Source organism: Lepidochelys olivacea (genome assembly GCF_965140295.1).
Source record: "Lepidochelys olivacea isolate rLepOli2 genome assembly, chromosome: 4".
Taxonomy (NCBI): Eukaryota; Metazoa; Chordata; order Testudines; family Cheloniidae; genus Lepidochelys; species Lepidochelys olivacea.
In genome coordinates, this window is record NC_140414.1 from 44,517,130 (window position 1) to 44,529,780 (window position 12,651).

The following is a 12,651-nucleotide window of genomic DNA, read 5'->3' on the forward strand; positions in this document are numbered from 1 at the left end:
ATTTAGCTGCTACATTACCTGGCCAACTGTAATTACACATTCTGCTAGCATACAGTACTTTTAAACTATTACATATGAAAAGTGACTTTGCAGACTTATCAACACCCATATTTGCTTTTATTTGAAAGCAGGATTTGGAACTAATTGTTTCCTGAAGCTACTCTATCTTAAGGAACTATATTCTACTCCTTTTGTCTGAAGAATATTCAGAATGTTTTTTAAAATATATCCAATATACACAAAGCAATTATTCCTTTTATTGTATACACTATGTGCTTATGGTAATGGGTGTCTGTAACGGGGTCTCTGCAGGGCCCTCCTGGCTCCTGCCCCCACTGGGCTGAGAAAGTCACACATAGACCTTGGTGCAGTGCTCACCTAGTGCTTTTATTTACAGGCTGTGCCCCACCACTTTTCCACCATACACATAGTCCCCTTCTTACAGTCCACCAGCAGGAGAGAGGGGGCAAGCTAGCTCTCTCTGCTTCCCCTCACTACCTTCTCTCTAGTGCAGCTTCCCTCTTTCCAGCTCCTTCCCCCTGGGGCTTTTATCCAGCCCCAGCCTGATGAGGCAGCAGCTGTTCCAGCTTTCCCAGTCAGGGCCAGGTGATCTACCCAGCTCCAATTCACCTCCCTTAATTGGAGCTGGATTGACAAAGGGTTGGCTAAGCAGTTTTCTGCCCAGCACCGTGTCACAGTGTCAAAAAGATAATCTTGGAAATCCAGAAAGAATATACGTTGAATTTTAATGAAGTTCCACAAATACATAATTTATCACGAGGGAAACAACTCCGGTCATAAGCAAAATCTATGAAAGTATATTAAAGTATATCATAAAACATATATGAAAAGGTACAAATAACAGAATGTTAAGACTGTTAAGGGGTACTGTCAGCGGTCCATCAGAAATGTGATTTGCCAGATTTGCTGCACATCACAGGTGCGTGCTCAGATGTAATATAATGTATGAATATAATGTTTTCAACTTCTCCCTCCTGTTCCTATCTCTGTAGGTTGTGTGAGCAGGTAGTGTAGCAACATCCATGGAACTTGAAGAGGGGAACGCAGGTTGCAGGAGCAAAGAGTCTGGAGAAGGCACTAGGACAGCAGGCTGTGTGCACATGGCTAGAATGCTAGCTGCAGTTGCAGCATCTCTGGAAATAGTTTTCTTAGGACTTGTCTATATGTCACCCAGGAAAGTTAAAACAAATTAACTAAAGGTAATTAAAGTGCATTAAATCCCTATGTGGATGCTCTCATTCAGAAATAAAATGGCCTTAGTTTGGTTTAGCTTAATCGCCTCTCAAGGTGGGTCCAAAGTATTTATCTTTTTAAAATGCTATTCAGCAGCTTGAACGTGGAGGAGGAGCCAGTGTCATGTGACCAGCCAGCTCTCCAAGGACCATCAGCAAGTGCTCCCATATTCTGGAACCACTGCTCTTGGGAGCTCAGTTTGCTTGAAAATTACTTAGGCTATTATTTTAGGAGCCATCTTGTAAATGGCCATGGCAGTTTATCAGACAGGAGATGACAATGACCAAAATATAGTTGTAGACCCCATAAACTGTTAGTTATGGCCTTAAAGGCCTACATTTCCTGTGATCTAAACTCCTAAATGAAAGTGGAGTAGCTCCAATGACTTCAGTGGAGTTAAACTGATTTTTACCAGCTGAGAATCTGTCCCTATATATTTTTGTATATCTATGGATTTTTTAATATGTATCAGAATATAGTACCTATATTCCAGATATAAGAATTAAAAGAAGCAGTGTATTATAATCAGGACCATTTTCATCCGTCTCCTAGGTTATGTTGCCTTCTCAAGGATTATTTTGGGATGGTGGCTGATGGAGATGTGGTCAGCTGTTTAACAGTCTTCCTTTCTCTCTCCTCAAGGAAGAGAGTCTTGCATTATAGGATGAATGCTAAAAGATTCTTGAGCTCAGGTGGAAGCAATGTCCACAGCCTAAGGTCCTAGCTAGAAGAAGTGGCAAAGAAATAAAAATTATTTATATTTTAACCATGTGCATAAGAGTAGGACAGCCAACTGTTTCTGATAATTCATAACAAATGCAATGATAGCAATAGACAAAATAATAATTATTTGTAAATATATAGAGATTTTAATGAACAGGTTATAAAATACAATATTCAGTACTAGTGTATTTGTGTAACTCAGCTCATGCAACTAGCCAGAGCACTGCTCATAAAAGCAATCATAATATACAAAAGCCCCACAAGATTACCTTGAGTACATGAAACAGCATTTAGAAATTAAACTTCAGACGCTACCGTCCTCCCTCCTCCCTCACATTCTCTCTCTCTTTCTCTCAGACACACACACACAGTAATAGTCCCTGCCATCTGCGCCTCTATATTTTTCAAACGTTTGGCATTTTGTTTTTAGAACCTAAACGATGAGTAAAATGTCAAGTCACCCAGAAAATAATCACAGGCATGACAACTAAATGTTAGCTCAGCTTGTCTGTCTCGAACATAGTTCACAGTAGAGCTGCACTCACCTGTTTTAGAGACAGCACAAGTAGAGTGCAGATGGACAGAGGTACTGTGGGCATTAGTTGGTAAATCTTCAAAGAGCTATACAAGATTGTAGCAGCATGACTCCTGTTGGTTCGAATGAGAATCAATTATTTTCATTAATGACTTGGATAATGAAGTGGAGAGTATGCTTATAAAATTTGTGGCCGATCCCAGGCTAAGAGGAGTTGCTAGAACTTTGGAGGATAGGACTAGAATTCAAAATGACCCTCACAAATTGGAGAATTGGTCTGAAATCAACAAGATGAAATTCAATAAAGACAAGTGGCAAAGTACAACACTTGGGAAAGAAAAATCAAATGGACAACTACAAAATAAGGATTAACTGACTAGGCAGAAACACTGCTGAAAAGGATCCGAGGTTTACAGTGGATCACAAATTGAATATGAGCCAACAATATGATGTAGCTGAGAAAAAGGTTAATATTCTGAGGTGTATTAACAAGAGTGTTGTATGTAACATATGGGAGATAGTTGTCTCGCTTTATTCAGCACTGGTGAGGCCTCTGCTGGAATACTGTGTCCAGTTCTGAGCACCACACATTAAGAAAGATGTGGATAAATTAAGGAGGAGAGCAACAAAAATAATAAAAGGTTTAGTAAACCTGACCTATGAGGAAAGGTTTGTTTAATCTTGGGAAAAGAAGATTTGAGGGGGTGGACTGACCTAATAACAGTCTTCAAATCTATAAAGGACTGTTACAAACAGGACCATGATCAATTGTTCATCGTGTGCTCTGCAATTGGAACAAGAATTTAACAGCAGCAAGAGAGGTTTAGGATAAATATTAGGGAAAACTTTTTAATTATTAGAGTAATTAAGTTCTGAAATAGGCTTCCAAGGGAGGTTGTGGAATCCCCATCGCAGGAGCTTTTTAAGACTAGGTTAGACAAACACCTTGGTACTGCCATAGCTTCGGGGGCTGAATGAGATGACCACTTCAGGTCCTTTCCAACTCTACATTTCTGTGATTCTATGTGACTACACAAAATCTTTCAAAGTTTACTCTCTAAAAAACAAACTTCAGATTACTTTTTGAGATTAATGCATGTTATTTGTGACAGGAAACAATCATGTAGGTTCAACAGCAAAGCACATCTTGTCATGATTTCTGGCCTACATGAATTTCAGCTAAAAGGACTGTTGCCGTCATTGATGCATGAGGGTGATAACTATAACTGAAAAACTGATTCTCTTAACTCTTCAATAAAAATTAAAAACCAGAATCAGGTTATCACAGAGATGACATAGAGTGTGTGTATCTCTCCCACTTTCCCCATTTTCAAATAATTTAAATGGTCATATCAATGATGTAACATTTCTGTAATGTTAGAAATGTGCAATGAGGAATTTCTACAAAGCTATATTTCTCTAGCATTTCCACAATTTCTTTCTTCGTTTTTTCCTTCTGTTCTTCCATCGTTTGGATACTATGTTGAAAATGATAGGAAGGTAGATAGACAATTGCTCAGTAGGATGCAAGATAAAGCCTTTAGCTACAGTATCATAATCTTACAATTCAGAAACAGACCCATAGCAAAGAACGTAACCTAAAGAAGTTGAATATAACCTGGCCAGAGACTATTGTCCACAGAAAATGTAGTAGGTACATTTGAAATTGAAGTCATCTTTAATAAGAATTATAAAAGTTACATGAACATTCTGAGCTGTTCATTTAGAATTCAGGCTTTACTTGAACCCAGCTTTCTGGGGCAGAATCCTTATCTCACTGAGTGTGAGTTTTGCCCTAAATGTTTCTTTCCTTTATGCTGCAAAAAGAATGCAAGTATCCTATCAGCTATCTATCTTATTTCTGATGTGCCTATTTCATTGGTATTCAAGCACCTCAATATCACATTTTCTGGAAGGCTTTTAAAGTTTATGTAAGATCTTTTCTTCTGGCCTGGGCAGCTGGATGTAATCCAGAAATAATAGGAGCTTATGGTCATATATGCAAATTTTTTCTGTCAGGCTGAACTCAGCAACCTCTCTCTTTCAAAGATATACATTATTATCATAATAAGGGTACTACCAGTTTGCTTGCCCCCTGTGTCTTTCCATCTGCGTATCCGGTAACATCTGTTTGCAAAGATCAATTCTTTCACTGAGTCAAATCTCACCAGCTCAGAGATGATTTTAATAACAAACCCCATGGAGTCTCTACTTTCAACCAGAGTAGGAATCCCCACACTTTAATATCCTTTGCCTTTATTGGTCATTGATTATCTTTAACCTCTTGTCAGCCTGCACTAGAGTTCATGCTGCGCAGGCTCTGAAGAGATTGTTCTTTTTGTGTTCTGCCTGAAAACTCAACCTGCTCTCAACTATGTTTAATTTTTGATCCACTCCTCTCATTCTCTTTTCCTTTATTCAGAGGACACTGTTCCAGCTTTCCCTTCCAGTGAAGAAAGAGTGATCTTTACTGTAGCCATTTTGTTTGTTAAAAGCTTCCAACAGCTCTTTGATGGCAGTGTTGCTAGCACTAGTGTGACAAAGAAGGGGATGCCAGGCAGGGGGGAAACAATATGATACCCTTTCAGCTCCAGGTCAAGCTGGACAGCGTGGAACAAAAAAGTGATGTTTTTCAATGGTTTCAGTTTTGTGTCTGTCTTGCACCAAAATCTCTGTGCCCTTAGCTGTGTAACATAAGCAATTAGTCTCATAATTAGCAATTAGTAACGTAAGCATTAGTCTCAACAATTGAGGAGCAAATTCAGGATATGTCTGACTCTATTCACTGATCATCAAAACTTCTGAACAAATGTTCTTTGGGTCAAATTCATCCCTTGTTTAAGCAAGCACAGTTGCACTGAAGATAGAAGGCTTCTAATGGCCCTGGCTTTCCACTGATGTTGTTTTGGGGGTTTTTTAATATTATTTTCTTCTGCTATATTTTATGTATATATTTATAAACAGTGCTCACTTCTTTTTACTTTATAAACAAAGAGATCCTTACCAAATGCTTCGATGCTCACATTCTGATGTCTTGAGTGTTTTACTTTTAAATAACTTAATTGTTTTTGCAATTAAGAAATTAATAACTAGAAATGGATATTAAGAAAGGCATGTATATTTAAAATTACAAAGAAGAGTGGTAATTGAAATTATTGGGGGAGATTTTCAAAGGTGAAAATGGGAATCAGGGTGTTGAATTTCAAGGAAAGTTGGGTGCCTAACTCCCTCTGTCTCCTTGAAAATCCCCCCCCCCCCAATAATTTTAATTATTCTCTTGTGTGATTTAAAATATATGTACCTTAACATACTTTTCTTATTAAAACGGAATATAACAAAGAGTTACCATGCCAGTATTTCCCTTTTAGAGTATCACTGCTTGGGAGACGTCTCCTAAAATAATGTGTAACTCTTGGAATCACAACACCTGAAGTTAGTCTAGAAATTTGAAGAGTGAAGATGTTGTCTCTGATGGAATAAGAAGAAGCCATTTCTTTCAGCATGATAGCTTTTGTTTGTACTAATTTTGTGCAAGTACGTTTATGGTGACAGCCAGTATGCTAACTGTCTGAGGAATAAGTGAGTCAGACATTGTGGACTAGATTCCAGTTATTTGATGCAGAATAGGCTTCAATGTTCATCTCACTTTTTCTCTTCTTAGTCTTTTTTTGCCAATAATTTCTAAGCTACAGTAAAATGTTCTGTGTATGTACTCTAATCAATGCTTAAGGGAGCCAATGTTTCCTTGGGAATAGGGCACTGGACTGGGACTCAGGAGACCTGGCTTCAGTTCTGGGCTCTGGCACTGCCCTGTTGAATGAACATCATCAAATCTCTTCCCCTCCCTGTGCCCCAGTTTCCCCATCTCTAAAATGGGATTAATGATAATGACTTCCTTTGTAAAGCGCTTTGAGAGCTACAGATGAAAAGCACTGTATAAGAGATAGGTATTATTATTAGGAGGAGGATTCTGGTTATAAATTACACACCACTGATCTCCATGAAGATGCATGCAGTGCACTTCAGAGTTAAATTTGATCTTTGGTTTTTAAGAGGTAAAGAAATTATATTTTTGTCATGGTCTGTATATGGGGGTGGAAAGAAAGATCATGTGCCTGATGAATTTTTTTATGTATATTTATTTCAGGCCCTGCTTGATACGCAGAATCTTTTGAGAGCTCAGATTACAAATTTTACTTTCAACCTGGGATTTTCAGGGAAATTTTACCACACAGGTAAGAATGAAAATCTAAAATCACTTTCATTTTGATTGGAAGTATCTTTGTAGTGTAGGGGAAGTAGAAATGACATTGATTATGCAGCTTTGTTATTAAATGAAATGGGATGATGGGGAACTGCACTCAGTTTCTGAGTAGAGAGGAAAGCTTCCTTCACAAGAATATAACAAATAGAACAGATTGCCTCAGAGCATATAACATAATTGTGTGACTTGCTGGATCAAACTGTGTTCCTGAAGGATGGTTTACATTGACCAACCCTTGTGGTGAAGCAGTATTCTCCATGAGAATAGTGTCCGAGATATATAAATACTTTTTTCCAGTTTTCCTATATTTTATTAAGCCAACTAGATCCACCTATATAAATTATTCTGCATATATTTATACAGTGTTCTGGTAGATTAGACACAAAGTGATACTTTTTAAAACTTCTTAAGAATCTATTATGAGTGAAAGCTGAACAGACAGTTAACTTCAATTTACATGTAGGAAATTCAGGCATGCATATAGGTCAGATCTAGTGCATACATCCAAAAAATTATACCTAAATACTCATATCTTCTATTAAAAATGTTAATTTCCATTCACAACCAAGTAAAGAATATCTTCAAAACATGGCTTTACATTTAAACTGGTTTGGCAAAGTAAGGGCTGGTTCTCTGAACTATTCATCAAGGATAAAGTTTGCAGATGACAAGAAGATTGTGGGATTGGTAAGTAATGAATACAGCAGGTCACTGACACAGAATGGTCTCGATTGCACAGTAATCTGGATGCAAGCAAACAATATGCATTTTAATGTGGCCAAAGGTAAAGTTATACCTCTAGGAACAAAGAATGTAACACATACATACAGCATGGGGGATTCTATCCTGGAAGCAGTCACCTGAAAAAGATTTGTGGGTTGTGGTGGATGATCAGCTGAACGTGAACTCCCAGTGTGATGCTGTGGCCAAAAGTCCTAATGCAATGTTTGGATGTATAAACGGGAAATAAGGAGCATAAAGGTTATTTTACCCCTGTATTTGGCATTGGTGTGTCTTCTGCTGGAAAACGGTATCCAGTTTCTGATGTCCACAATTTAAGATGGATGTTGGTAAATGGGAGCGGATTCAGAGAAGGGCCATAAGAATTATTAAAGGGTTGGAAAACATGCCTTATAGTGATAAACTCAAGGAGCTCATTCTGTTTATCTTAAAGAGGTTAGGCTGATTTAATCACAGTTTTTCAAATTACAGTTTTTCAAATTACAAACACAGTGATCACTGCAAATTTTAAATCAAATTTGGAAGTTTTTCACTAAGACATGATGTGGTTCAAACAGGAATTATTTTGAAAGAAGTTATAAGGTCTGTGTTGAGCAGGAGGTTGTTCGAGATGATCAGAGTCGACCCTCCTGGCCTTAGAAACTATGAATCTTTGAATGCTCATGTTGGTGGCTACTCCAGAATAAGGGCCACAAGAGAAGTACTAAGCACCTTGAATGAGAAGTCAAGTGTCTTCAACGCTGGCTGCCTCCAAGGAATTCAGTACCTCTCCTTATCAAGTCCTAAGGTCCCAGTCCTGTAAAGGGATTTGCAAGAGCAGACCCCTATTCCCCCACAATCCCTTTGACATCTTTCTGCAATCAGAGCATGTTACCAAAGGCAGCGTAAAGAAGAAGCCATTAAAAAGTAAACATTTACAAAATAAACATTTGAGAGCTATTAACACAGAGTTGTCACATATATTTCCTATTCTAGGTATAAGGAAAAACTGTGGTAATCTCTGACTTTTAGTATCAGCCACTTTATTCACTATATTCATATTTCGTAATTATTTCTAGATTCTAGAAGACTCAAATTTCTTCCTGTGATCATCTGATATGCCCTATAGTCTGTAAAAGGCAAACTGTTTGTAAAACAGGTAGTAAAGTGGTATATATTCACCATCACTCAGTTTTCAAAATCCAACATTGCCAACACATATTCAATTTCAGAAAAGTTTCCCAGGAGGATTTACATCATTATTAAGAAAGTAAATGGTGACTGTTTGTTTTCTTGACCAGCATATAAATATTGGTCTTGGAGTAGACTCAACATGAACTGATGTGTAGAGCTTCAGGTTTCAACCATTAATCTTTTATGTTTCTTGTTTCAGAGTAGCAGCCGTGTTAGTCTGTATTCGCAAAAAGAAAAGGAGGACTTGTGGCACCCTAGAGACTAACAAATTTATTTGAGCATAAGCTTTTGTGTAGCTCACGAAAGCTTATGCTCAAATAAATTTGTTAGTCTCTAGGGTGCCACAATTCCTCCTTTTCTTTCTGTTTCTTGTGTGTAACACAGTAAACAAAATTCCAGTGTGTTTGTCTTTCAAAAAGATGTATGGGGAAAAACAAAGAAAAACTTAATCTCTTATAATGTTCATGTTATTAAATTACTGCTGTTCGGATGCTTACTTTCTGAAACCTTGCTCTAATAAAGTAAATTTGAAAATAATTTCTATGGTTAAGATTATTGAAAATTAGTCTCTATATTTAGTCACCTCAACACATATTTAGACACCTAAAGAAGTAGCCTGGTTTTCAAAACTGTTGAGTACTCAGCAAAAAGAGTCAGCAGCAGTTGTTGGGTATTCAGCACTTGTGAAAATCATGCCACTTATTTAAGTGCCTAAATATGGGCGTACATGCCAAATTTTAGGCACTCATCTGTGAAAATCTCAGTTTGTTTTTAATCCTTCTTTTATATAAAAAATAAAGAAAAATGTGAATGTTAATTACTAGAACTCCTTGCTTTTGGTGGAACTCTCAACTTTGCCAGGTTTGACTGTGTAGTGTTCCAGGAAAGTGCTGGAAGCCTCCTGAAATATTTTAAACTTGGTGGGACAAAACTCTTAGAATATTTTACTGTCTGGCACAAACCTGCAATGACGCAGGAAGATGGATAATATGGCCTCTTCCATCTTGAATTTCCATGATTTCCAGGAGATAGTGTATTATAACTTACAGTGTCTTCTGTTTATTTGTCATCGTGGCACATGTAGTTCTGTGGAAGAAGCAGTAGTATCTTACGACCGAATCTGAGGTCCCTAATCAAGCAAAATTTCCCAGTGTCTTCAATGAAAGCTTTGTTTGATTAAAGACCACAGATTTTAGCCCTTCATATAACTTACCAATACAGAAGTTTGAATCATCAGATAGGTTGTAAACAACCAAAACAAACCAACAAAAACAAAAAAAACCTTTCATGCAAGCATAATAGAGCAGCTGTAGAAATAGAAAGAAAGAAGGGATAAGGCATTAAGTAGGCAGAAAGGCAATGTGTTACACAGGGAAGCAGATGTTAGCAAAACAAAGAAACAATCATGCATGCAAACTAAGACCACATCAGGGACAGAGAGAGACAAAAGACAACACAATATAATGTCAGAGTTGAAGGACAGTAGTATGAAATCAAGGAAGTGAGGTTATATGTAGGAATGAGACCGACAAATGCAAAATGATTGATTCAAAGCTAAAGTAGAACATACAGAGTTAGATTGTGTCTGACTCTTGTAGTGATTACAAGGGAAAGGGCTGGGAGGAGAACACTTGTCTTCATTCTTTCTTGAATGCATTGGTCCCTTCTAGCATTCCCTGAGGTCCTAGCCACCGCAAGGGGAGGGAGGCAGGAGAGGGAGTCTGAGAAGATATGGCCCCCACCCACTTTCTCCACACCACAGAAGGGAGCAGATACTTTCTCTTCCTGAGGCTGCACAATCCCTCCCAGAACTTCTGGGACAGCACAGATCCACATGCAGATGTATGGTACAAGCTGAGCCATATTGCAAAATAGTAAATAAGTAGATGACTATGGAACTGGCTCAACATTGGAACATCCCTGAAATGACCTTATTGTTAAAATCAGAAAGCCAGTTTAAAGATCCCAGACAGGTTGCTGCATCATTACATCTGATTGCCCCCATTTTTCCTTTCTAATTCAATTTCCACAGATGGAGATAGAGATAAAATCATGGAAAAAGCAAAGGAATAAGTCATACATGGTTCACTGGAACAAAGAGGAAAATATGAAGGGGAGTTAGAGATAGATAGTACAATGTGATTGGTGCAAAAATAGAGTAGCTGAATGTTTTGTTTGTTTTTGTTTGAGAGAGAAGTCAGATTAGTGAAGTAAAAGAATAAGTAAATAGAGTAATTACATTTGATGTGAAATGATAATGGCAACATGATGCTTAGAGAAGCTGAAACAGGATTTTTAAATGTGTGTGGTTTATGGGAAGAAGCAATATACAACTGGATAAGCAGGAAATTGACATGTCATGAGATCATGAACAAGATAAGAATTAGAAGGGAAGAAAAAGGGATAGAGTGGTTTAGGATAATTTGAAGATGCTGGTAGGAGAATACTTTAGAAAAGCATATGTAATGAAAAAGGGAAGGCAGAATTGATTGCAATGGTAGTTTTGTCTGAATAAATTACACTGAATAAAACTTGTTAACCCTGTCATTTATCCTCTTCAATACCCTATCTTTTTATAGGTCTGTTTTTATTAGTTTCTAATGTTACTTGTGCAGTACACAAATGAGACGACAGTGTTGTATCATGCATTTTGAGGGTTGTTCAATCTTCTAGAGAGGAAGGTGTGCTTTTCCAAACTAATTATGTGGGCGGCGGCGGGGTTATGTATTCAAGAGCTTTTAAAATCCCTATTTAACATCGCTGTAATATCAAATTTCTGTGAAATATTTTTGGTGTCAAACATTACATTGTTAATGTTCCTCTTGTTTTTCCTAATGATTTTAACAACATAACAAACCTGAAGAGTTTGCTTTTGGGGAATATTTTTGCAGGAACTGAAGAGGAGGATGAAGGTGATGACCTGTTGTTGGGGTCTGTGGATGAGTTCTGGTGGTTTCCCCATATGTGGAGTCACATGCAGCCTCATCTCTTCCATAATGAGTCGTCACTGGTGGAGCAGATGATTCTCAACAAAAAATTTGCCTTAGTAAGTAACATCTTTGCACGGTATACTTAATAGAGCTGTATGAGAATCAGGATTGGTTTTTCAGGAAATGCTGCAATTGCGAATTTTATTTTTATTCTGAATCAGAATTTTTCAAATCAAAAATCAAAAATTTTCAAAAAAATCATTTTGGGTCAACTAAAAACTTCAATTTTGATAAAATTTAAAACTTTTTTCCTATTTTGACTTTTTTATTTTACATTATAATTTATAATATAATATAAAATCAAATACATTTTGAAACAAAAAGTTGTTTTTAAATGAAAAATCAAAACATTCCATTCCATTAAGGTTGAAATGCTTCATTTTGATTCAGTTTTCTGAACAGAATTTTGTCAACATCAGCACATTCCCTCAGAAAGTCTTAAATTTGGTGAAGTGGCATTTTCCAAAGAAAAAATGTTCTGGTGGAAAATTTTCAGCCAGCTCTAGTACTGAACTGCAATGTTTGCATAATGAAATACAGTCCAAGTTTATCATTCAGAACTTTCAAAGACTTATCTTTGCTTTGAAATCTAGTAAAATCTCTCAAGATTATTAACGTATATTACAATTACCCATTTGATCAGTTTATGTATAAAAATAGCTGTTCTGAAAAGCATTGACTTTGCTAAGTAATTATATTTTTACAGCAAGGTACTGAAAAAAAATATTTCAATGAGAACCTGAAAGAAAAAGAAAATGAGACATACAGATATAAGAAAATTAAGGAAAGAAAAATGTACTTGATTTGATTCTGCCATTCAGTTTCATGTAACAAAAAAAACCCCAGAAGTCTCACATGTGTACATTATACTATACTACTTGTTTATAGATGTGAATGCTGCTAATTTTGAACTATAGTACTCTGGTGTAAAATACATTTTGTTGTTTAAAATCATATTCATTTTCACTATT

General features: G+C 36.9%; 1 protein-coding gene across 3 annotated transcripts in view; it reads left to right on the forward strand.

The window, feature by feature from the left end:
- Positions 1 to 12,651, forward strand: part of LOC311519591 (bifunctional heparan sulfate N-deacetylase/N-sulfotransferase 3) — a 132,978-nt gene that overhangs the window by 40,106 nt on the left and 80,221 nt on the right. For all 3 annotated transcript variants that reach the window (XR_014711318.1, XM_084626239.1, XM_084626238.1), the window contains exons 3-4: positions 6,660 to 6,747; positions 11,582 to 11,736. Coding sequence is in view for 2 of the 3 variants with exons in the window: in XM_084626239.1 (XP_084482365.1) it covers positions 6,660 to 6,747; positions 11,582 to 11,736 (243 nt within the window). In the remaining variant the exon portion in view is untranslated. The remainder of the gene's footprint in view (positions 1 to 6,659; positions 6,748 to 11,581; positions 11,737 to 12,651) is intronic.